The sequence below is a fragment of the Denticeps clupeoides genome, chromosome 14 (assembly GCF_900700375.1).
Source record: "Denticeps clupeoides chromosome 14, fDenClu1.1, whole genome shotgun sequence".
In the NCBI taxonomy this organism is placed as follows: Eukaryota; Metazoa; Chordata; class Actinopteri; order Clupeiformes; family Denticipitidae; genus Denticeps; species Denticeps clupeoides.
The window spans coordinates 6,131,201-6,157,850 of record NC_041720.1 but is presented as its reverse complement, the minus strand read 5'-3'; the positions used below and the strand labels follow the sequence as shown (position 1 = coordinate 6,157,850).

The following is a 26,650-nucleotide window of genomic DNA, read 5'->3' as shown; positions in this document are numbered from 1 at the left end:
GACAGTGACGATTGATTAACAAACTTGCCTTATAGCATACATGAAATTAATGTTTACATCAAAAGTTACACCAAAATACAGAATAAAGACACATTTTGCACTCTTTAAAAGAAAGCTTTAATTAGAAATAGTTATATACACACTGTAGAATTAAATTAAACTTTATACAAATATTAAAATACTATCTTCACACCCACTGCAATGTACAGAGTAAAACCAACTTAAAGCACTGAAATGGAAAACAAAACAAAAAAAAAGAGATAAGGAACTACCGTACAACGGTGCCCTCGACAGATAATTAGTCCTTTTTCGGTTTGAATGAATCAGAAAGAAAAAAATGGTGCTCATAAGACCTTTTAAATATCACAGTCAGTGGAAAAGCTTTGGGAAAAAAAACAAGATATGTGGACGATCTTCAGCCCTGTCCTCAAGGGGAGAAAAAGAAACGAAAGAAGAACAAACGTCTCAGAAGACCAGCAGGACCGTGTTTATGCATAGAAAATGAAACATAAGGCCATTGGGGAACAATGAAGACATCACAAACATCATAAAGCAAGTGTGAAAGCTAGTGAGAAGCTAGTGATCGGTGCAATTCCAAAAAGATGAAACGTCATTTAAGGCAACATCACCATCTTGCCTTCGAGCATCATTAACAGTGAGGGAAGAAAAAAGAAACCCATCTTGTTCTTCAGAAACCAATGTAATTACTGCAGCACAAGTGCAGTACTGAAAAACCGTTGTCCAATTTGAAAGCCTCAGGAATCAATGTGGGATTGCAAATTCATCTAAAATTAATGCTTTCTTAGTAAGCCAGTCAATCCAGCGCAAGCTCTATTCACAGAACACACTCCGTACACACACGGATGTCCCTTACCCAACAATAGGCCAACACTGCATTAAACCTTTAAGACAAAAGGGTGCACTAGACATGACCTAAATCATCAAGTTAGCTGAATCTGGGAATGAATGTTTCATTTCTGGGTGGTTCTCTTCAAGTATACTTGATCCTGTAATAGTAGAGCTCCTATATGCAACTGAAAGCACTGCAGTACAAAACCATGCGTCTCTTAAGACAAACCACCAAAATCCTATTTCAATGACAAGGTAAAAAGAAGAAGCTTTCCGTTTATGTGGAAGAGAAACCTGAACCGCTCTTTATCCAGACGAAATCCATACAGAAAGAACGTCTGCACGGAAATCTTTTTTTTTTTTTTACATTTTTTTTTTAAAGATCAAACAAGACACCAAACGATTCGCACATCACAGTCACCATTGTCCCCCACCCCCCAGCTCTTCTTTTACAGTGCTGTGTAAACCGGTCGCATGGCGGGATGGGTGGTGCGTGCATGGCGGTGCAGACATCATGCTTCATCATGGTGGTGTGTACTTTAGAGTGAATGCACTAATCATGCAGCGTAGAGACAGCGCTGGCCCTTCTCTCACACGGCGACTGTGGTAAAAGGACTTAAAAACCCCTGTACTGAAGCCACCGCCTCATTCATATGCAACATGTGCACGGGGCCTTTGTGACGACCTCTGGCTAAAAACCCACAAAAGCATGATCACGAGTGTAGTAATTAATAAAGAAAATATGATATAAGTTTATGTATGCCTTTGTACATATTAATTCCTATAGCAGTTGGGCTGCGGGTTGTCTGGTCTGTTGAAAGCGGGATCCTTGGACAGCTGGAGTCCCACAACTTGGCGCGTTGTGTCGTGGCAAGCTCATTCTCACGTCTTTTTTTTTTTTTTTTTTAAATCATTATTGTTATTATTATTATTAATACTATAATGTTTGTTTTTGGAACAGGGCTGGGGTTCATTGCGAAGGCTTCAGAAGCCACTGTCCTGGTAAAGGTCAGCAGGGATGGGGCGTGATGCACATGGCTTCAAGCTTCCTTTAGCAATGGAATATCTGTAAAACAAAAAAAAAAAAAAAAGAGAAAGATAGTTTTACATTAGCTCATTTGTTTAAAAATGATAGGAGAATTCAACTGCTGATTAGGTAAAAATATTATAATTCAATAAAAAAAACCAACACATATACATTATATATATACACACACACACACACACACACACACACACACATATATATATATATACACATACATACATACATACACACACACACACACACACACACACACACACACACACACACACACACACACACACACATATATATATATATATATATATATATATATAATTTAATTGTGCACCATTTTAACATTGTACTCATTTTAAAGAGTCGGAATGAAAAGATGCAGAATTTGTCCGAATCTGGGTAAAACGACTGCAGCCCATGCAGGACTGAGCTCCTCTCAGACAATCCTAAAATGCTGCAGAGCAAAGAGAGGGTTAAATCCCAGGGATTACGATAATATGAGGTGTTTTCATGGTTAATCCCACTGTTACACCTCATCTGAACACAGGTTATACGATGAATTCCAAATACGGTGGGCCACATTGTGATTATAAAGCATTATTTCCTGTAAAATTGTTTGCAAGCTGAAAAAAAAATGCACTTTTTGTCATAAGTACTTGTGGGAAAGTACACAGGCCTTTCTAACTAGTTTAAGGCAAAAGACTTAAATCAACAAACAAAACAAGAGAAAAAATACTTAAAAAAAAAATAGAATCTGTTGGTGTGTAATTATTTCCGTCCCAGACTTCACATAGATGGGAGGAGCGCGATGTAAATATTTTTTATTCGTGTAAATCCTGAGAATCCCTTTGACCTTCAGAATATTGACTTTTCAGCCCGGATTGTTAAATGCACACAACTCAGCGTTGTATTTTTAAAGGCATGGTGGACACTGCCTACCATCAGCGAAGTCCTCCGTGGAGGTAAGGGAGAGCAGACTGTGCTGGTCGCTGCTCTCAGAGTTGTGAGGGAGGAACGCTGATGCTGATGCGCCAGGCTGCTCAGCAGCCCAGGAGGACGGGGAGGAGGACGAGGAGGAGGAGGAGCAGCAGGGCACCTGGTGAACGAGCACGGTCTCTGAATGGCGAGAGGAGGAGGAGGAGGAAGAGGAGGACGACAGGGAGGCAGCTGCCGCAGCAGCTGAGGTGGACGGGAGGCTGTAGTCAGTCTGGGGCCGGCCCCCCTCGGCCTGGGGTCCTTCGGACAGGACGATCTGCACCCGCGACTCCTGCGCAGGCGCAGCACACGCCCCGCCGCTGCCGTACACGGCCTCCTCGTAGGAGGGCAAGGTCACCTGCATGCCTTCCACCATGATGGAGGTGGGCTGGCCAGAGACGCCCTGCTCCCGCCTGTGCACAGCGGGATGGACGGAGAGCGAGTGAACACACACATGCAGAATAAATGGCCCGCTGCCACTGCCACTTCCATCACATACGCATTGTGGGCCGCCTGTTACAGCATAGATCTGTATTATGCAACAGTGGATTACAAGCACACAGCCCTCGGGGTGACTGAGCACCAACTGTCATTTCAATCCCTGTAATCCCACCAAATGGATGAGTGTTATTTGGCCTCTGAGACGAGTATTTTTAACTCTACATGCATGCAAAAAAATTTAATTGCTTAGTTAGAATTTGACAAGCAGTTTTTCCAAGCGTTGGATGCTCAAAAGCAGCCTGTCAGGTCTCTCGTTTTTTTTTACCTGGTGCGTGCCGCAACTGACCTTCAACTAAGCTGATAAATGCTCATATCATCTGGCAATAAAAGCAAAACAAACAGCATGAAGGACACCGATCCTCTTACCGGCTGTGATGGAAGGATTTGAGCTTTGGCTGCACAAGCACGAACAGAACCACCAGCAGCAGGATGAGGGCCACGGAGCTGGCGGTGGAGGCCACAATGGACAGGGCTGGCATGGCCAGCGGGGAGTGTTCATCCTTCTCTGTGGGGGTTGGAGAGCGTATTGGAGGTCAGATTACGAAGTCACCAGACAAAAACAAACACTGAGACACAGTAAAGATGGAAAAACAAAACGTCTATAAAACAAAGATGCACCAAACACATCCCAGACGCAACAAAAAAAGCAAATCAGGAAAATGCTGGCGTGCATCTGGATTTTCAATGCAAAACTTGCTGATTGCATTTGAAAACAGGGCAAAGATTTTGTTTGGTTTTGAACCGCTGACCTAATGGTTCTCAAACACCCGCAAACCTCCATGGACAAAATCTCCTCATAATGTCATTAGGGAGCCCAGATGCAAAGGGACCAAATGCGAGACACTGCCTGTGCCAGACAACGTAGGACAGGTTAGCAATGCAAATGTGACGTTGATCGATCACCTAAACCTAACCTTTGTCCTCTTCTTCATTCCACAGAACAACAATCTAATGCTGATGTTCATGATCCCAGTAGACCTGGTAGCCCACATCTGCCAGACCACACTGCAATGCGCTTTTCTAATTTATGAAATAATAGTTATGTATATCTGAAAATGATTAGTCAAACAATTCTGATAAAAAGAAAGACCCTCAAAAGCAGAGGTTAAATTTGACTGTTTTCTACGTATAAAATGACAGCACAGTCTTAAACCTGGACACGACAGCTGTTCTTAAATCAAATCCACACACACACACACACACACACACACACACACACACACACACACACACACACACAGAGACCAACCTTGGCTAAAGTGACAGCTGATCTGCATGGTGGTGTCCCACTCGCCGTTCTGGCAGGTGCGGTACTTGTACTCCCCCTTCAAGGCGTATCCCTCGTCACAGAAGTACTCGATCACCGTGCCCTCGGTCAGCCGATGGCAGGGGGAAGGGTGACAGGTGTATCCCCCATTTTCTGGCTCATTCGGTGGCTGGCACACTGGGAAACAAAATCTAATTTATAAAAGCTACGTATCGAATCAATGGCCACTAGGACACTGATAATTTATCCAAAATACAGCTATGAGCGGATGTGTTTTTCTACAACAATGTTGCGACACTGGAACAATATAATTAACAAATATTTAATACATGGTTATTCATATAAATAATATATCATAAAACATTAGCAAAAAGCAACGCTTGCTTGCTTGCTTGAGGTCATGTGGAACAAAGTCTGTGGTTGTTAAGCTGATCGGGAATCTCTTGTTTATTGACTGGCCATCAGAGCGCAAACCCAGCAGAATCAATGCATGAAAAAGTGAATTTAAAGTGAAGTGATTGTCATTGTAATACACAGCACAGCACACGGGCAACCTTCTGACTATGGGGCCGCTTCCTTAACCAACTGGGATCACAACCCAGCTGTGCCACCTAATACTACTACACCTTTCAACGAAAACACAATGAAACCCCAACCTGACAATCCTGAAAAATGCTCGCCAATCAGTCTAAATCCAGTCGAACTATGCCTTGTAAAAAAAAAAAAAAAATAGAATAATAATAATAAATGCAAAAAAAAAAAAAAAAAAAAACCAAAAAGAAAGGGCTCCTAGCACCTAATAAACAAACGAAAAAAGAATAACACAAAAAATAGACAATTTTCCACCATATAGTACTGGCCTAACTGAACTCTCACATACACATGACATTTACCAGACGCCATTATCCAGAGTGACTTACGATCAGTAGTTACAGGGACAGTCCCCCCCTGGAGACCCTCGGGGACACAATGGTAGTAAGTGGGGTTCATAGATGGGTATTTTCCCCACTAGGCTACCACCGCCCTGCTACAATAGAATAATTTACTACACTAGCACATTGTCTACAGTGCTTCACGTTGAGCGCATTAGCTGGTTTAATTGGAACCTTAACGGAGGTTATTTCAGAAGACCAGCCAGACTGACTTACCATTGGTCCGTATGCAGAGGGGAGGCTCGTAAGACCAGCGCCCCGAGGGGGTGCAGGAAATGACAGCGGGCCCGTCCACCATGTAGCCCGAGTCGCAGCTGTACAGAAGCACCGTGCCCACCGGGAAGAAGCCGCGGTTGGTCTCCGTCAGGTTCACCCAGCCGTGCTGCACTCCGGAGGGCCTTGGACATCCTGCAGGGCAGGAGAGCAGGACTGGGTTAGCACGTCACTGTTTTAACATTTAGCTAATTTGCACATTAGTACAAAGTTGGTGCACCTCACAATCACACACAAATATTTAAACTAAATATTTGACAATTGAAACTATCAATGGTTCAAAAATCCCAACAGTCCTCATGTTGGTGTAGAGGTAAGTGCAGTGAAAGGCACAATCTTTCACAGCTCGCTCAGTTGACCAATGGCACAACGTTGTTCTGATTAGAAGATAAAGTGAATTCTGATTATGTTCCAGTTTCACACATAGGGCCGACCTCAAGCATGAAACTTTCAGAGAACTTATTTTGAACACCAGCGAAATAACAAAATAATCTTGTTGGGCACTTAACCGGGAACAGGGTTACCCATTCAAAAGATTAAGCAAATAGCGGGTTTGTTCCTTGCCAAATTAATACAGAATGAGAATTAGTGGAAAATGTTTTGATTGGCTAAAATCTTTGCAGCACTATGGCCGCACCAAAGGTGGCAACTCTATTTGGTTCCGTACAGTGCGTCTCCAGGAACGTCTCCAAGGGTTTCTTAGGACGTGGAAGATCGGACTGACCCTGGACCAAGTCGTCCTGAACAGGGCGGCAGTTGATTTGCAAGTCCGAGTCCCAGTCCCCGTTTTGGCAAGTGCGGTATTTGTACTGGCCCTTCAGAGTGTAGCCGTCGTCGCAGAAGTACTCGACCACCGTGCCTTCGGATAGTCGATGGCAGGGGGACGGGTGGCAAGTGTAGCCCCCATTCTCCGGTTCGGCTGGCGGGCGACAAACTACGGAAACCAACACAAAAGCTCCAAATCAGATTCAGATATTGGGTTGGAGAGTGCAAGCCCCTCCCTCTAAACCAAACAGGCCAAGCACTGACGACTAGGGGTGTTGAAATGAATCTTACAATCGATGCACCGCGACGCAGATGTGGACAATGCCGCACCGATGACGTGCAGGACGTAACGGATCATATCTTAATGTTGTTGCTTGCTGGTTTTCTGACGCCGGCATTAAAACTGCAGGCGCTTGGCGGCCTCAATGTTGAAATTTGTCGAATTTTTGACCTCTGCGTGATGTGTTTTACCCGCAACCCATGGAATCGAGGCGGGCTAGTGTTTGGTCTGCCCTTTTGAAACACACTAAGCGGGAATGGAAGAAAAGCTCATCTTATCAGACTCTGAGCGTCTAGGGGTCTACAACACAACATTTTTGTCTCACCGAGAGTTTAGAAAACCACGCCTCACAGCGAGCGTAGCACGCGCTCTGTTCGTTCTGAGAGCGGCTTTAGGTTTGCTCCAATGACCAGGTGACGTCCTGACGCCATGGACATCTGAACCAGGCGTCCTTCTGGCGTTTGTGGAGTCAGGTGACTGAACGCAGACCGTTTTTCAGCTCATTGTAGCCAATCAAAGCGTCCACAAGGGTGAACCAGACCTTAACTATTGCAACTGAACGCATCATGTGAAGTAATGTAGAAATATATTTCAGAGGCATCACGATGCATTGATAATGATAATCAAATCGAATCATGAGACCTCTACTGGTGGCGGCTAATGGCTAATACCTCGACTCCGCTCTGCTGCGAACAACACTTGTGTACAATTGCGCTCTTTGGCCGGGAAGTGCCAACACTTGCCCTCACCGTCAGTCCGTATGCAGAGGGGAGGCTCGTAAGACCAGCGCCCCGAGGGGGTGCAGGAAATGACAGCGGGCCCGTCCACCATGTAGCCAGGGTCGCAGCTGTACTGCAGCAGCGTGCCCACCGGGAAGAAGCCGCGGTTGGTCTCCGTCAGGTTCACCCAGCCGTGCGGCACTCCGGAGGGCCTTGGACATCCTGCAGGGCAGGAGAGCAGGACTGGGTTAGCACGTGAGCAGCGGGATGGTTTGCGCCAACATGCTGTAGCTGGGATGATGCCAGACAACCAACCCCCAGATTGTCACCATTCCAAAAGAACACAACGTGCTGATGGCGGCAGTCATTATTTTCAGATTACGTACAAAACTGTCTTGTGAATCTTGCATCGACCAGAGAGATTTAAATACAAAACAAACGTCTAAATAATATCAGCAGACGAAAAAAAAAAAGAAGCAAAAAGAATGATTGTAACTCAAACCAGAATACAATTAAATTATGTTAAATAGGTCGATATTACAAATGCACCCAGGAACTTTTCTTTGCCTTGCGAGAGAAGGTCAGCTGAAGAAACGTCCGTCCATAAGAATTTAAAAGCAGAAGTGAAAAGCCATGTTTAAAATATAAAAGGCAGAAGGCGCAGATGGATAAACATGGCGCATAAATCATTGTTGAGCTGTCAGAGCATTGTGAAATGCACAATGACGTGCTGTCGCCCACCCCAAGTAAGTATAGAGAACAGTACAAATAAAACACGAACAAAACAGGCGTCGTTTCAATCTCAAACTGCGGCGTTGCCAGGCAGTGTGAATTTCAGCAAATCTACTCCATGTTGTGAAGTAAATCATTTGTAATTCATTTCAAGGCCAGAATTCGTCTGAAGTGCAACATTGCCATCATACCTGTTCCTGCAGATAATATTTTGTCTGAACAAGCATTTTTCACTTTGTTCGATACGTGCGCACGCACGCACACACACACACACACACACACACTCTCTTTTGTCCTGGGCCTGGCCCAAAAAGCAATGTGTTATACAGCCTGGTGGAGAACTGGTTTACCATTGACCATAAAAAGTCGACTGTCTCTAATCTTTGTTGGCACGACTGCAAAATTGAAAAACAAGAAGCCACGACTTCCCTCCAACCCGATCTCTTAACGCAGCCATAAGAGGTGATCAGGCGCTTTGGCCTGAACACAGGCGGCACAAGGCACCGCACATCACATTTTCCCCCATTTGTTTCAACTCCAGGTATTTACTTCTCGACTAAAGGCCAAACCAGGCCATTGTGAAGTGTGTGAAGTGATCGTCACTTGTGATACACGGCAGCACAGCACACGGTGCACACAGTGAAATTTGTCCTCTGCATTTAACCCATCACCCTTGGCGAGCAGTGGGCAGCGTGTGGGGACGGTGCTTTTGCTCAGTGGCACCTTGGCGGATCGGGATTCAAACCGGCAACCTTCTGATTACGGGGCTGCTAGGCCACCACTGCCCCGACCAGGCCATTACTGATGGACAAACTCCAGCCTGATTCAAATAGAGACAAGCCTGACGGCAACACTGCAACAGACAAGAGTCTAGATTTACCGAATGCCGCCGTTGAGGGGAGACAAGTGGAACGGCCGTCTCACTCGGCGAAAAAATAAATACTAGAAATAATAATTGCCTGGCTTAGTCTTCACTTTTCACCACTACCTGAAAACTTCAGTCATTTGTGAAACATTAATCATTATTCAGTTTTTTTAGTTAATCCATTTGATGGGGAGACCAATACAACAACCGTACAAAGACAAGCCTTTCAAAGTGTATCGTGAATAATCAGCAGCCAAATAAATCCAATCCAAAGAAACCACAGACCTTTCAGTTCCTTGTAAAGATAAAAAGCATGAACTTTGTGCTTCAGTTCAGGCTGAACAGGTTAGTCCGTCGCGCCTATTAAGATCTGGAAAATTCTACTGAAGGAGGACACATCGTGAAAGGGCAAGATTTCTCAACATCCAAACACCAGGTATTGATATCCGAACTTAGAACCACAAATTTTGCAAGCAACAACGAAAGACCATAAAACCCAGAACTTATAACGAGTAAATATGTGTGGAACATGGAACCGCACGTTACCTCATGCGCCATCTACTGGGAACAAAGAAAAAGCGACATGTGCACATTCTTTTAATTCTTCCAAAATAAGTATTCCTCGTTTTGGTTATTAATCTAAATTATTTAGATTCCTAACGTACAAGCTGCATTATGTAGTTTCATGATTTTGCAGTTGATTTGTGGGACCTACAGCACAATGGCAGAGGGGGTTGTTCTTATTGAAAAATTTCCCATAAACAATCCACATGGCATGTGTTTTGTTTTTTTTCGTCATTTCATCACAGTTGTTTTTTTGGGGCGGGGGGGTTGTAACTCACTTCACTAATCCGTGGGATTTAAGTCGTGCTGTGCCTTTCTGGGATGAATGGTGCATGGGGCGGTGGATTTTGTCTACGGGGATGGGTGCAGCATGTACACAGGTTTACTCGCCCAATAGCTCCGGCTTTGTCATCAAAGCCAAAGGTTTTAGTGGCCTAACGTCTGTAAACGTCCGTCGAAGCCCTCCACACACACACACACACACACACACACACACAACTTCATATACCGAGTGAAGAGTAGACATGGACACAGGAACCCGCCCGGACTCTGGGGAACTGAGACCCACACCCTCAAACTAACATGCCTCAGGCGTGTCTGACAAAAGGGCTAATAACAGTGTAGGTTTTCATGAATCCGAGGGGAGATGGCGTTCCAGAGCAAGTACTGATGAGTGGCCTCTTCACGCAGCTCACATTTCACAGATCAGACAGCAGGCATGCGCTCGGCCGAGGCCGGAGTCATCCGAATCTGCACGATGTGTATATGTCTGGGTAAGTGTGTGTGTGTGTGTCTTTATATGAATGCCTTTATACACACAGGGAAACCTATAAACCTACATCTTTGTGGTCCTCACAAGGCTTAATGCTGAGCTACACAATATAATTTTAAAATTGTGAGTGATGTGGATGCGAGTGAGAGAGAGAGAGAGAGAGAGAGAGAGAGAGAGACACTCGAGTTTATATAAATCTATAAATCAAGCCCCCCCCCCCAAAAAAAAAAAAAAAAAAAACCACACACACAGGACTGGACACACCTACGTTTAAATCATTTGAGTTTACATTGTAGTAGGTGCTGAATGGGCATAAAAATACAGCAAAAACCTACAATTTTGTAAAATTGAGGACACAGTCCTCACTAAGACTATTTTTAAAAAATGTAATGAAGCATACGAATAGTGACAAGAATGTAAGTAATCTCATTAACTAATCAACAAAAAAGATTCCGATTATGGGCAGGTACAGAGTAGACAAGCAGGTCCTCTAAAAGAAAGATCGTGCCTGTGTAGAGTTGTGTGTACGGTGTGTACGCGTGTCTGCCGCACACAGAAACCAAAAGGCAGGAATGCTGGAAGCCGGTCGGCATGCTGCTGGGAAGAGGGGACGCGCCTGTTTGGAGGAGGAGGGACAGCAGGTTTGCAGCGGACAGCACTGAGGGGAGGAGAGGCGGGCGGACGCGGCTGCCAGGGCTCGGCGAGGGCTGCCACAAACGCTGCAGTGTCCTCTCCTTTGCACGGGCTTCGCGGTACTGGCAGGAAAGGCAGCACTCGCTATCCCACCGCTAATCTGCCGATCACCGAATTGCATATACTTTATTGAAGGAATAGGTGTTAATTTCTGATGGGAAAATGGTAATTATTAGGGGTGTTAGAAAATATCGATGATTGACGTGGTGATATCGTATAGCTACAGGGACATCCAAAAATCGACATTTTTGTATACGAATTAAGGTCGGAAGAGATAAGAATGAGCGCGAGACTACGGCCTCCGCTCCTGTGGATGGCGCTGTACAGCTTGGTACTTTAAATTAATGCTAGTCAAAATCAAATTCACAATCATACACGGTACTGAAATGCTTTTGGGGGAAATCGCAAAACATGACAGGCCGAACACAGCATCTTGTGTTTCAGCTCTGTTTTTACATTTTCAATGAACTGTAGAATATCGCAATATGCACAGTATCACAATATAATTGTGAGATAAATAGCCCTAGTAATTATGCAAAATGAGCAAAATGAGCATGTGTTCTAAGGCCAGCGCTATACCTCCGGAGACATATGCGCAGGACATCCCTCCACGGTAGAGCCAGACCCTTCGCGCTGACATAGAAAGAACAAAAGCACGGGGCGAGACCCCCACGTGCTGTTTATTGTGTCCTCTCACAGACGGACCGATTTAAGCAGCTTGCAGCACCCCGCCTTCAACCGCAACAACAAAGGCCCCCCAGACCCCTCGCATCTGCGGGGCCAAACGTGCGGAGAGGGCCAGGGGTCTCCGCGTCAACCTCCGCGGAAGGCGGCAGATTGCGGGGTGGGGGATGGCTGGCACGCAGCTGTGGGGCATAAATTCTTCCCTCTCGGCAGACAAAGGCCACCCCCCCCCCCTCCTGATATCAAACCGGGCGCAGGCTCACCCGGACAGCGGAGGAACAACGCGCTCATCTGTTCTCCCCTTGCCACGGGGGACGCGCCCATGACAGGAATGTGCGCCCCGCTCCCTCATCTGACAGGAGAAGTCGGGCTCTTTTGTGACGAGGTGTTCTGTGAGCGCAGTCCTCCCCGCTGCCATAATCGGAGGTGTTGACGCGCCATGCGGTGGTTATTGCGCTCGGGGAGGGCCTGACTAATGGCATTTGTGGCCTTGCCAAGGCTCGTGATGTATGGAGGAAAGAAAAGCTGATACTGGTGTCAATATTTTTTTTTTTACTTTACGATGCTGTTACATCATTTTTTTTTAATTAATATACTTTTACACACATACTGCCTATAAATTCAAATTCAAATTTTATTTGTCACATACACAGTCATACACGGTATGATGTGCAGTGAAATGTTTTTTGCGACTGCTACAGACCACAGTATTGCAAATGTTGCAAGTAAACAATGAACCAATATGCAAATATTGCAAACATAACCAAATATTACACGTTTACGTCTTTAACATAAAATATGTGTAACTGGTAGGGTGAAGGTGTGCAAATGAGTTAAATTTTTTTACAATGTTTAAAGAAAAGAGAAAAAGAGCCATAAAAAAAGAGCAGTAAGGTAAAAAGCGCAGAGTTATTTTGTGCAAAGTGGTTATAAAGACCGTTTCAAATGTAAACATGTTGATCACAGATTAACATTTACATTACATTTATGGAATTTATCAGACGCTCTTATCCAGAGCGACTTACAGTCAGTAGTTACAGGGACAGTCCCCCTGGAGTAACTTAAGGTTAAGTGTCTTGCTCAGGGACACAATGGTAGTAAGTGGGATTTGAACACGTGACTCCGTAGTCTTCTGGTTCATAGGCAAGTGTGTTACCCACTAGGCTACTACCACCCATTAACAGAAATTAATAAATACAAACAAAAGAACGTTCCATGCTTGTAAAAACCCATTATCCAGCGGTGGCATCCCAAACACTTTAAGCATCTTAGGACCAGCGCCGCTACCAAGGCAAACATGCGGATTAACGGCAGTTTAATTGAGCATCATGACTGATGAGCTGGTGAATGGAATACTACTGAACATGTCAACACCCACTTGGCATAAGGTAAAAACAAACAAAAAAAACGTTACATGAAAACATTACATTGATTAGAATGGGGAAAAATTGTAAAATTGCGAACATCGTACAGTGACTAGTCTTTTGACGTGGATTGGGCCAGAGGCCGGCAATGCTATCAGCAAAAATCTGGTGCTGCGCGTTTGCGGATTTGTGGGGACGAGAAATCTATTCTTTACATCAATTGCTCTTTCTGGAGGCTATTCAAAGTCCAAAATGACCAAAACCTCTGATATATATACACACACACACACACACACACACACACACGGCTCTATGATTTCCGCAATGCATAAAAAGCGGACAATCACAGAATCCAACAATGGAATCCGTTATAATTCGGCTTTTTGCCAGCTGCAGCATGCTGTACATTGTTCCTGTTTCTGGAACACCGATGTCCTCAAAAATGGCGGAATTCGAATCTTATTTCTAAGTTTAGAGCTGAACAGTAACTGAACGTTTTTTATGAATTGGAAGAACAACTCTTTTTGTATGTTTGCCAACACACAATAGCACAAATTTCCGGTTCCTTATGCAAGTAGGCAGAACTTTATATTCCAGGTATTCCGAGTGTTTATTTAATCGATGTGGTTTGTGTTGATTTAAATGTGAAGCACTTTTATTTTACAAATGGAGAAATGTGAAATACGGTGAAATAGTTATTTGCACGAACAAACATGTGTGTTTTTGTTGGTTAAACCAAGCAGCAAGTGCCCAAGCATAATGCAAAGAACGATTAAATCGACTTGTCATATTGCATATTGCAAAAGGGATTAACGATCAGCGGCGTCTTGTGCAAGAGGGCACGTCCTTATTTCTCAAGAGTCCTGCGAATTCACATTTGGTTCTTTAAACCGTCTGAGCCACGTGCATCGTCCTGGATGCACTACACGCCACGACACGTAGTCGAAAATCGGTCCGGAAAACCGGTGTTACTCGGAAAAATTACTACGCCGAAACAAAGTTTTCTACCAAATTACGAAAGAGGCTTACGCTTTCAATAACCATTATTCGAACCCGCCCATCGGCCACCGAACCAATCAAAGCCGAGAAGGGGAATCAAAGAATTTTCTTCTTTCCACGAAACCGTGATTCACTGTGAAAACAGCAACGGCGCAAGGAATTTCACAACACGCCGCGCAAAACATGCACGGGCCGAGTCTCCGAAACCGCCTCTCCCTGTGGCTTCTCCAGCTGGAAAGGACCAGACGCTCACATTCCAGTCAGGGTCCAGCTTCAGACTTCACGTGGAACACATGGAACAGGCACAACAACTGAGGAAAATGAGAAGAAAAGCAAGAGGGCACTAAGTGTAGAAGCTCATTAGTGGGAGTAATTTCGCTCTTCTTCAGTGCCGCCAGTCCTAAGAGCACCGCGTCGTGTCTCGCACCTCTACAGAGCGCGTTAGGTTTTTTGACAGTTCGGTTTCAGGCGGCGAGCCACGCAACGGGGCTTCCGTTGGCCGGGCCGGGAGACGGGAAACTTGCCGGTCATCAAAGAGGAGCTCAGCGGTCGACATTTAAACGAGCACGGACCCCCCGACTTGGAAGCAGAGCCCAGTCAAATCCTCGACTACGTGACGTCATGGCAACTTCTGCCATTTAAAATGAAGGAGGGGAAAAAGGGGGGCCACAAATTATGGCCAAAAACCGCGGTATCTACCGCGTTCGCATTGCCAAATCTGCATCAAAAGGGATTGTGGCAGAATTACAACTGTGCCAAGCACAGCGGGCACATAAAGCAAAAACTTTTCCCCTTTCACTTCTTACTCAAGTCAGCTCGAGAAGGCAAGAAAAGGTCCTTTTCTGGCAAATCGATCAGTAACTAGAGGCACAAAGATACCGTGTATACTTCCTTTGATGACATTTTCAACGTAATTTATTATCTATGGATGGCAGTGAAGTTAAAACACCTACACAGTACAGACATGGGGATTTGTTTTTGTACGAATCACGATCGTGCTGTAGACAATACTCCAGCCATGTACTCAGTATCACAAATTCAACATTTACATTTACGGCATTTACCGTACGCCCTCATCCAGAGTGACTCAGTTAGCTCAGTAGTTACATTCATGTATTGTTCCAAAAGACTAATTTACATTTACAGCATTTACCAGACACCCTTATCCAGAGTGACTTACAATCAGTAGTTACAGGGACAGTCCCCCCTGGAGACACTCAGGGTTGAGTGTCTTGCTCAGGGACACAATGGTAGTAAGTGGGATTTGAACCTGGGTCTTCTGGTTCACAGGTGAGTGTGTTACCCACTAGGCTACTACCAGCCATATACTAATGGCAAGCTCCTTATTACAACGTGCATTTACACGTTCTACAGCAATTCTACAACATCCAGAAAGTTGTTGTCATGACAGTGTGTGCCATGTCACGGGTCATCCACGTCGACTTGGCTTAAATTTAGTACACAAGAGGCCGTGTGGCTCAGCATACTTAAAATACAGGCCATTTATATTAAAATATCTGCACGTATAAATAAAAATGCCAAACACCCATCAGCGCCCCGCCCTTTTTTTTTTTTTCTTTTTTAAAGGTCACAGCTACTTCCTCGTCTAGATTTATAAAACAGGCCATCGGTGGTGATCTTACCCGCGCCGCAGGCTTGCAAAAGCAGACGAGCGTCGGCATGCGAATCCAGCTCTTTAAAATACGCGGTGGGTTCCTGCAGACGTTTCTGCTAAAACCACGTCCTGTGAGAGCCCTGCCGGGAACGCGCAACCGGCTAAACCGCACGCGCACGTGTTCATTCGGCTGCCGCCGGAACAAAGCATCGCGTCTAGAGCGAGGCCGACCACATACTTCAGCGCTAAAATTAGGTTCATTATGACAGGTCCTTAAAGGGTCGCTGACGACGTTTAATTCTACCCTCTCGCTGGAGAAGCTGCTGCGGCGTACCGCCACGAAAACTGCGACTTCTGCGGAAATAAAGTTACAAAGCCGACCGGCGATCGTGTACATTGGCGGTTTAGAGATGAATTTTTTTTTTCCCGTTCGAGGAATTACGGGCTGGGTTCAGAACAAAGACTTGTAAAGCGAGCACGTGGGAAAGCAGCACCGACGCTGAACTCGGTTCACTCTGGGCCCTGCTGGGAGCCATTTCCTGTTCTCACGCCGTCGGCCCATCCCAGAGGGAAGCCCAAACTCTCCTAGTCGACGATATCTGGCAGCTTGCGTTCTTTCGCGGCGGTGGCCTAGTGGCGTAAGGAAATGAACTCGCCGGGTCGCCAAGGTGACACTGATCAAAGCGCCGTCCCCACACACTGCTCCCCGGGCGCCTGTCATGGCTGCCCACCAAGGGCGATGGTTAAAAGCAGAGGGCACGTTTCGTTCTGTCACCGTGTGCTGTGCTGCAGCGTTTCACAATGACAATCACTTCACTTTCATAAAGCCCCTGCACTTTATCCGTTTCTTCTTTCCTTTAATGTACAGTTTTCTTTTCTTATACAGTTTTTTTTTAGGGTTGGCCATTGCAAAAAGCATTTCGCTGCATGTTGTACCATGTATGATGGTGTACGAGACAAACCTGAATCTTTCAACAAAAAAACCTTTTTCATTAAAATGAGGTAGTGAGAAGCCAACAGTACACTGCCCATAAAAGGCATCTTGAAATGAATGCATCGAGCAGGGTGCCAAAAGGCTCCTTAGGAATTTCACTGGGTCTGACAGTAGGCCAGAAATGCTGCCATATTGACGCAACCAGGTAGAAAGCTAGCCTTGTCATGGCCGTAACTTTGTGGCCCCAAACGAGGTCATGTGAACTTAAGGGACAAAGACGTTTCGTCACTTTTGACTTGCCCTGAGTGGTTTCGAGTTTTACCCAGTTTTTGGAGAAATTCTAATGTGACTTCAGCACCAGACTTGTGGTTTTGGATCCTTATACTGAGACCATAATTCCAGTTCCTGTTCTGCATCTGCTTGAGGTATTATTACCAGTCTACACTTCCTCCAAGAGAAGTGAGACGTCAGTGACCAGCCCCGTCTCACTGAGTCACTGGTCCAGCATTGGAAATAGGAAGCCACCAAATGAGGACATCTGGCCAACGATTTAAAAGATTTATTATTCTGAACAATATTAGTATGTTAGGTGCATCTGGCTAACAATTCGAGCATTTTCTCATCCATTTGGACTTGACCCTTTCATGGTTCTAACCAAAACAGCAGGTGGTATGCTACTCCAATAGTATTGTTATCAGTGCAGTAAAAATTTTTATCCAAACATAACACGATCACATGTGTACAATTTAAGCAGAAAGCAGTCATTAATGCGTTAATGAGTTAAACAGACAACACACACACACACACACACGGGTTTTGTGACTTAGTGAACCCAAATTAAATTCTTCCACAAAAGCTGGTGCCCACCACCCCAGAACCACAATCCCGTTACCCACAGTGAGAAATGAGAACGAAAGTAAGCAATCCTACCAAGATAATCCAATCAGGCAAAGCCTGAACAACAGCGATCCCCCACCCCCCATGACAAAAAAAAAGCGGGCGGCAGTACTCATTTCCTAGGCCCCTCCCCCTCCCATTTACCGTAACAACAAAAACAGCAGCAGCATTTCAAATCATCCCTCATCCTCACCAACAAAGCTTCATTTGTGTCGTTTATGAGCCCAGTGAGCTTTCCCTTACATAAGCTGATAGCACTGTAATGGCATTTGGCTTGTAAAAAATAATAATAATAATAAAAAATTGTAATTTGCAGAAATAAATCCCTGCTGCATGGAGTCCGATGCCTCAGCATGTGCTTCAATAATGCACGCTGAAGAACTGCGTTCAGGTAGAAGCGGAACAGGGACTCAAGTACACAAAAAAAATTACGAGTGTTGGAAAACACAGCAATATTTTACGTGGTGATATTTTAGCAACACAGGGACATCAAATATTGATATTTTTGTATACAAATTTAGTCCAAAATTCTGTTCTGAATTAAGATGTTCTGGCTTAATTATTAATGTAATGTGGTCCAAGCAGAATTGTCAGCGAACTGTAGAATATTGCAATATGTACAGTATCACAATATATCATGATATACTCGTATTGTGACCCATATCGTATTGCGAGATCCTTGTCAATACACACACCTGGTAGCGACACGGGGACTCGATGGCAGTAGCGGCGTTTGTAAGAACATCTCAGTTGCTCTGAATCAAGCAAGGAGACGAAAGTGAATCCGACCTGACGGGGTCCTGGCGTCCCCATCTCTTATCCTGCCCCGCTCCCTCACCGACAGTCTCATTAGTCCCAGTGACTCAGGCGCATTATGTAAGGGCACCAGGCAGCGCAGACAAGGACAAAGGTGCCATGCTGTGGAGGGGTGGCAAAGTGAAACGAGCACAGGAGTGTGGCTATTTTCGGCGTGCCACCCCTGGCAAGGACACTAGTCACCGTTCACCCGTAACCAGCACAGAGAAGACGGATTTCTCTGTGCAATGCAAATACGTAGACAGCGAGGCCGTTTCGGCACCTGAAGGTGTGCCGATCACAGACGCGCAGAAGGTAAAAAGGTATATTTATTACACTACCTGAAGCGTGGCCCCTCGAGAAGACGGCCAGGAGCAGGACAAGGGGCGTGGCCAGCCTGAGAGAGGCACAGCGGGGCACCGGGGCACTCGTCTGGCACGCTACCATTCCATCGCACATCTTTTGACTCCACTCAGGCTCAACCTGCAGAGCAGGAAGCAAATGAAAAACAGATATAATAAGCGGGCGACGAGCTAAAACAAATCGCCATTTTGCAGCCAAATACACTCCCCATTTACATAATTAACAGGGTCATGCGACTAGTGTTTCCATCAACAGTGTGACCACATACATTTACAGCGTTTACCAGACGCCCTTGTCCAGAGCGACTTACAATCAGTAGCTACAGGGACAGTCCCCGCCTGGAGACACTCAGGGTTAAGTGTCTTGCTCAGGGGACACAATGGTAGTAAGTGGGATTTGAACCTGGGTCTTCTGGTTCATAGGCGAGCGTGGCTACTACCACCCTACATGCAGGAGAAGTAGATTTGGTCATAAAATCCAACTGCGTTTGACGAGTTAGCATAAAAACGAGTGGTTATTGCCTGTAAATAATTTATTATCGTGGGTATTATTATCGCATAACTTGTTCATCCGACTACACAAAACCAGATCCAGGAGCAGCGACCGAAACGCCACCAGCACGTCCCCTTCACTCCCACCAAAGTGGACGCCGGTTCCACTAGTTAAACACTCGCCTGTGCGGGCGAGGTGGCCACCAGATGATCCGACGCCAGTCCACCGTACGGGGTGGTGGAAATCTGGCGGTGCCACACCCGTCCCCGCGGTACCGCCTGTGGACGGGGCTTGTGTTAATGACGCATGTTCCTTGGCAGCTTCGCTCGGCACACGCGGCGGCAGTTGCCAGAAAACTCATCACTGCTTTCAATAGATGATGTACATGACAAAACAAAAACAACGTATTCGGGTGGCAGTAGCCTAGTGGGTAACACACTCGCCTATGAACCAGAAGACCCAGGTTCAAATCCCGCTTACAACCATTGTGTCCCTGAGCAAGACACTTAACCCTGAGTGTCTCCAGGGGGGGACTGTCCCTGTAACTACTGATTGTAAGTCGCTCTGGATAATGCTGTAAATTGAACAAAGACAACCGCTTTGTTCGACATCAAATTGATCTAAAATGACTGGTAGCTAATCTGCATACGTCTGCATACACGTATAGAGGAACTCCAATTAATTAGTTGCTGGTTGAACACACCATCGCCCTATTGTAAATCAAGACTAAATTGTTGCTGAAGTTCTTCTCTATTCCATCATTATCAGCCATTTACACCAACAATGCCCAGACAGGATTTTAGACCAATTTGATGTTGAACAAAACGATTGTCACCGTTATGACATTTAATAGATGCCCTTATCCAGAGCGATTTACTATCAGTAGTGACAACGTTTGTCACCAGATCGATCATTTTGCGACGATCTCGGTAGAACCGAACACAGTTAAACGGGCCAAATTATGATCGACAGGCATTGGCTATTTCTAATGAACATAGAAATAATTTCGACTCAGATTTTTTTTTTTTTTGCTCTTTTTGACACTTTAGTGCAACACTACGTTGAGACTGCCCGAGATCGATTAAATATCCACGGAGGAACAGATGTGCTCGGCCCTGGCCGTGAAGAAAGGGCCTTTGTTGCCGTTACAGTAACCCCCACCACTCGGGTGGGGGTGGGCGGCCGGGCGGCTCTTAACACGTCGCTTTAAAAAAAAAAAAAAAAAATCCCGTGTTGCGCCACGCTAATCGTTCGTTAAGCAGCGGACGTTTCTGCCACACGGCCGCGGTTTGTTTACCGGACCGAGGGCGCCGGTTTAACGCGGGTCACGTGGGCACCGCGGAGCGACCAATCAACGCACGCGTGGGAGCCCCGAGCCCGGGCCGATAACTCTTTATTTAGGAAATGCGTGAAGCCACGGACAGGAGTCTCTCGAGTCCGAAACGGGTCACACGCACCGACACGTGCCTACGGGGAAAGCAAAGGAGGCGTCCCTGGACGTGCTCATTCCACGCAATAAAAAAAAAAGAAAGAAAACACCGCCACGATCGACCCGAAGCTCGTTCTGCGAAAGAAACGCTGACGAGCTCGGTCCCAGATAAGGATGTGATCGAACCGAGACTCACTGTCCGACTCAACGAATTGCCTGGTTCTCCTCACAGCGATCAGAACATGAATAAAACTGCACTCGTCCATCAATATCAGGATTGCTGCGGGTCAACCTTAATGTTAATGTTACATGACAACCGAGCCGAGGTGGTATTCTGTCGTTGTTCAAGAGACGAATGAACCGTTCAGGCACGAAGCCTCGACTCGGACGCGATTCTCCCCACTCGCGTCTCGGCCTCGACCACAAACCCCAGTCGCTCGCCAGTTTTAAAGGCACAAAGCGGCGCCGGCGCGCCGCCTTCCTTTGTTTTAGCGACAGGCAGAATACGTGGCGCTCCAGGTGCGTCATTTTCGGGGTTACGGTCGGATCGGGAACGTTAGCCTCGGAGCTAAGCTACGTACGAAAACAAGGCGGCTGCGGCGACGAGCGCGAAGCGTATTTTACACTCACCGGCGTGAAGGCTAGCTAAAGGCCCGTTCTGCACCCCCCCCCCCTCCTCGGAGATAAATTCACTTGCGAGGCATGGAGCTCGGTTGTCCCAGGAGGCGTTGAGGGGCTCGGCCGGACAAGACGCGATGAGCCGACAGCCGCTGTCCGCTTTCTCTTCGCCTCATACGGCAGCAACGACTACAGGCGACTCGGGCAGCAGCTGCCTCGCTCTCACACGGTATCCACGGGCAACTGCGATGGGCGTGGCGAGAGGAGGAGCCCAAGCGCTCAGCCCTTTGTGTTGCCAGGTTTTCAGCTGTTTTGGAGTAATATACAAAGCAGTGCTTTTTTTTTCTTATAGCTCAAGACGTATACGGTGATGAATAAAAATATACAACATGTTTAACAACTAAGACGTGCACAAAAATTCCTTAATTTTGTATAAATACACGGCGACATTATAGAAATAAGTACCCATATGGTAGTAGGCCAGGTGGTAGTAGCCCAGTGGGTAACACACTCGCCTATGAACTAGAAGACCCAGGTTCAAATCCCACTTACTACCATTGTGTCCCTGAGCAAGACACTTAACCCTAAGTTGCTCCAGGGGGGGACTGTCCCTGTAACTACTGATTGTAAGTCGCTCGGGATAAGGGCGTCTGATAAATGCTGTAAATGTAAAATATATGCAGTGACTGGCATGGGTCTTACACTGGTTAAGGCCAGAGAACAAATCAGATTCAAATATCCCTCAGTTCCATAAGCGCTGAGTCCTGTCACTCAGGGATCGTGGCTGCCAAAGCTCACCCCTGGACACTGGGCAGGAAAACAGCTCACCATAGGGCCCACGCACAGCATTCATTCAATTTGGAGTTCCTAATCCACCTAGTGCGTGTGCCATTGGACATAATGAGGAAACCGGAGAACCATTTGCAGCATTTATCAGAAGCCCTTATCCAGAGTGGCTTAGAACCTTGAGCGACTCCAGAGAACCTTGAGGAAACTCATGCCAATGCAAAGATCGTGCAAACTCTGCACACACAAGAACCTTGGAGGTGTGAGGCCATGTTGCGCCACCATGCGGGCCTCGGATGCAAATATATTTAAGGGAAACCCATTTGTGCACTTGTGTTTAAACTACATTACATAAAAAAACGCCACTTTGTTCTACTGTTGGTGTTCCATCTTTAGTGCTTTATTTTACATTTACAACTTTGGGCAGACCCTCTTATCCAGAGCGACATACATTAGTACCATTTTTAATAAACATCAGTGTCATACTAATCAACAACATTCTATCAAAACGCTTGTGTGACGAGACTAAAATTAAAGTGTTTTCACCAAAAATGTCCAATCATAAACAGCTATAATATATCACACTGCTTAGGTTTATTTCAAATAAAGTAATGATATTTTGATATTTTCCTCAAGTGAAGGTTTAATGGGAGGACCGCTTCTCTAACCGGAGTCACACACTGCTGACAAATTATTGGTAAGCTGTGGCAAACTAAGGTCTGATGGTGTCACTCAAAAAATCTTTTCCGACATCATTTTAAGTTTCATTTATCAGTTTCTTTTAACTTGCTCAGGGAACAAATGTGTGAGCTTAATGTGGCTTGTTTTAAATGTGGCCTTTCACGATCACTTGTTTGATGTTAAAACAGTTTAACATTTTTACATTTTACAGCATTTATCAGACTCCCTTATCCAGAGCGACTTACAATCAGTAGTTACAGGGACAGTCCCCCCTGGAGCAACTTAGGGTTAAGTGTCTTGCTCAGGGACACAATGGTAGTAAGCGGGATTTGAACTTGGGTCTTCTGGTTCATAGGTGAGTGTGTTACCCACTAGGCTACTACCACCCCGTTTTATATTGCTTCGTGGCTGTTAAGGTCGAATGAGTTCTCCACACTTAGCGGCACAGATGTACCCGAATGTCACGTTTTAAAGAATAAATCTTGTCTTGTACAGATGTACACACTTTCCTTTGTACAAACACTACAGGAAAATTGTAATTTTGTAACACGCGCCTATTGGGAACTGGACCCCACTGAGCAAAGCACCTTCCACACATACTGTTCCACAATGACAATAACTTCATTTTCACATCGGGTCCCTGAGCAAGACACTTAACCCTGGGTGTCTCCAGGGGCACTGTCCCTGTAAATACCGATTGTATGTCTGCATAATAATATGCAAGCTCTCAACCACAACAACACTACATAGGACAGAGCTCTAAAACTCTCCAGCACTTTAAATCACTTCTGGACTCAATCCCCCCAGAATTTTGCACAAATTGTCTTTTCACTTTTCTTTACACATTTGCACACCTTCACCCTACCTATGTTTATAAACATAAAATTGTAATATTTGATTATGTTTGCAATATTTGCATATTGGTTCCACTGAAATATTTGCAATATTGAGGTCTATGACTGTGTACGTGACAAATAAAATTTGAATTTGAAATGTACTGTTTACAATATGTTTAACGAAGCGCTGACCTCAGATCAGTTCCTGCTCCGCCTCTGCGAGTGACGTCACAAAAGCGACGCCGCGCAACTCCAACACAACGCGCACCGGATTGCTTTTGCGTCACCGTGTTCCCCAAGAAGCGAAAGAGGGGGACAGCATGGCGCTGTTGCGCAAAGTACCCCGGCGGCTGCTGCTGCGGGTGGCTTCTGTCCGCGGCTACGCGGCTGCCCTCCGTCTCCTTCCCGGCGCGTCTTGCTTGTTCGACGAGCCCGTGCACGTCAAGGTCGAGGGCCTGAGCCCGGGCCGGAACGTCGAGCTGCGCAGCCAACTGACGGACGACAGGGGAGTGACCTTCCGGGCCTCGGCCACATACCGGGCCGACCAGAGCGGCGTGGTGGACGTGGCCAGGTCTCCTTCTCTGGGCGGGACCTACAGCGGGCCGGGGAGCATGGGCCTGCTGTGGTCAATGGAGCCCACGGTCGCGCACACCAGACTCACCAAGCGGGACGCGTCAAAGCCCTTACTCGTAGACGTGGAGGTGGTCGGCGACGGACGGACGCTGGCAAGGGCAACGAACGAGCGGCGCTTCATGGCCGACGGCGTGCGGCGGGTTGCAGTAAAAGCCGGCCGAATTCGCGGGACCATGTTCGTGCCACCGGGTAAAGACGAAAACGTTCCCAGTTAACGCCAAACACCACACGCTTCTTCTGCAAGCCGCCATCTTCCAACGCCAGCGTACTCGTGTTATTGTTTACATGCGGCGCCACGTGACCGCAAGCCTTGCGAACCGGCAGCGCATGCGCAGTCCGACGCGGAACATTAGTTCGTAAACGCATTGAATTACAGATGTGTAGTTGCAAACGAATTACAGATGTGTAGTTATTTTGCACGCATATATATATATATATATATAAATAAAAACACGCATACACACATTTATTGGAGCATTTTCAAACAATTTATTCATTCTTTTTTTTTATTTGGCAAAGTGGACCGTCCAAAGCAGTGAAGAGCATGTGATTAATAAAGTTTTTTTTTTTTTTTTAGAGTATTTGATAATCTGTTATTTGTGGTTTGTAGGACCCGGACCGTTTCCGGCCGTTCTGGACCTTTACACCTTTGGCGGAGGCCTGGTGGAGCACAGAGCAAGCCTGCTTGCAAGCAAGGGCTTTGTGGTTCTTGCCCTTGCCATGTATAATTATCAAGATCTGCCTAAAGTGGTTAACAAGTTCCACCTGGAGTACTTTGAAGAAGCCGTTGAATTTCTTCGAACGTCACCTGAGGTCAGATTTTACATCACTGTTGGCAGATGCATATAATTTTGTCTCCGTTTAGTGGGCGCTGTAATGATTTTCCCCTGCATTTGTCATAGGTGAAAGGTCCTGGAATAGGCATCATCTCAATCTCAAAGAGTGGGGACATAGCCTTGTCAATGGCATCCTTCCTGCCCGGTGTATCGGCTACCGTCTCCATCAACGGTTGCAACGCCTGCACCGTGTTCCCGCTTCACTACAAGGACAAAGTCATCCCTCCCCTCAAAGTAGACTTAAAGAAAGTAGTCATCAGAGGCGATGGGATTTTGGACATCAGAGACGTCCTGCACGATCCCACGTCTGAAGATAACCTGGCCTCTGTGATTCCTATTGAGCGTGCAAACGGTCAGTTCCTGTTTGCGGCGTCCGAAGATGACCGGAACTGGAACAGCTACCTCTTTCTAGACCAGGCGGTCCAGAGGCTCAAAGACCATGGCAAGGACAACTTTGAGGTGGTGAAGTATGCAAAGGCCGGCCACTTTTTAGACACGCCCTACATGCCTCTGTGCCTGTCCACCATGCATGCGGCAGTGGGGAAAGTGGTGGCGTTCGGTGGAGACCCCCAAGTGCACGCGGAGGCCCAGGTTGACCTGTGGAAAAGGGTTCAAGAGTTTTTCAATAAGCACTTAGCATAATTACCGGCCATGGGGAGGTGAAATGGGGCGGTGGTGGCCTAGCGGTTAATGAAGCGGGCCCGCAATCAGAAGGTTGCTGGTTCGAATCCCGATCCGCCGAGGTGCCAGTGAGCAAAACACCGTCCCCACACACTGCTCCCCGGCCACCTGTCATGGCTGCCCACTGCTCACTAAAGTTACAAGCAGAGAAGCAATTTCCTTCAGGATTAATACAGTTAAAAAAAAAAAAAAACGTTCTTTCATCTACTGGTGTCTAACAGTTGGACTAGAATCAGGTAGAGCGCGAGTTCATATTTACCTTGAAGTATTTATCCAGTGTCATTGCAGCATTTTCTCATGACAAATGTTTCACATGATTACCTTGAGAATAAAAAATAAAATAACAACAAAAAAATATACTGATGGATTTATACCTTTATAAGCATTAAACATTTTTTACATCCAGATCTTATGAGATGAGAATGTATTTCAGTTTTTCGGTGCCTTGATTTTTTTTTTTATTATTTAGTTATATCCTGTAACACGTTGAATGGTTCTGGCATGGTGTTAGTAGCCTAGTGGGTAACACACTCGCCTATGAACCAGAAGACCCAGGTTCAAATCCCAGTTACTACCATTGTGTCCCTGAGCTTAATACTTTACCCTAAGTTGCTCCAGGGGGGGACTGTCCCTGTAACTACTGATTGTAAGTCGCTCTGGATAAGGGCATCTAATAAATGCTGTAAATGTAAATGGTTCTGTAATGTATGACTGTAAACCACATATTAAATTTTAAATAGTCACTAAACACATTATTTTTAATTCCAAGTTAAATTTT

The 26,650-nt window shown here is 45.9% G+C and overlaps 2 protein-coding genes across 5 annotated transcripts; one reads left to right on the top strand and one right to left on the bottom strand.

Annotated features, from left to right (window-relative positions):
* Positions 1–103: 103 nt before the first annotated feature.
* Positions 104–24,639, bottom strand: susd6 (sushi domain containing 6). Of its 4 annotated transcripts, none has more exons than XM_029002983.1 (9): positions 24,410–24,639; positions 18,859–19,000; positions 7,634–7,825; positions 6,564–6,773; positions 5,783–5,974; positions 4,617–4,811; positions 3,734–3,872; positions 2,831–3,279; positions 104–1,915 (listed from the first exon to the last, which is right to left on the bottom strand). In XM_029002983.1, the coding sequence occupies exons 2-9, from the start codon at positions 18,974–18,976 to the stop codon at positions 1,890–1,892; spliced, it is 1,521 nt and encodes a 506-aa protein (XP_028858816.1). In that variant the 5' UTR covers positions 18,977–19,000; positions 24,410–24,639; the 3' UTR covers positions 104–1,889. The 4 variants fall into 4 exon arrangements, with proteins under 4 accessions (XP_028858816.1, XP_028858814.1, XP_028858815.1 ...); XM_029002981.1 differs by lacking the exon at positions 24,410–24,639 and adding an exon at positions 21,432–21,643; XM_029002982.1 differs by lacking the exon at positions 24,410–24,639 and adding an exon at positions 21,499–21,627.
* acot20 (acyl-CoA thioesterase 20) lies at positions 23,941–26,277 on the top strand. Its single transcript, XM_029002985.1, has 3 exons — positions 23,941–24,544; positions 24,966–25,168; positions 25,258–26,277. The coding sequence occupies exons 1-3, from the start codon at positions 24,043–24,045 to the stop codon at positions 25,831–25,833; spliced, it is 1,281 nt and encodes a 426-aa protein (XP_028858818.1). The 5' UTR covers positions 23,941–24,042; the 3' UTR covers positions 25,834–26,277.
* Positions 26,278–26,650: the final 373 nt, after the last annotated feature.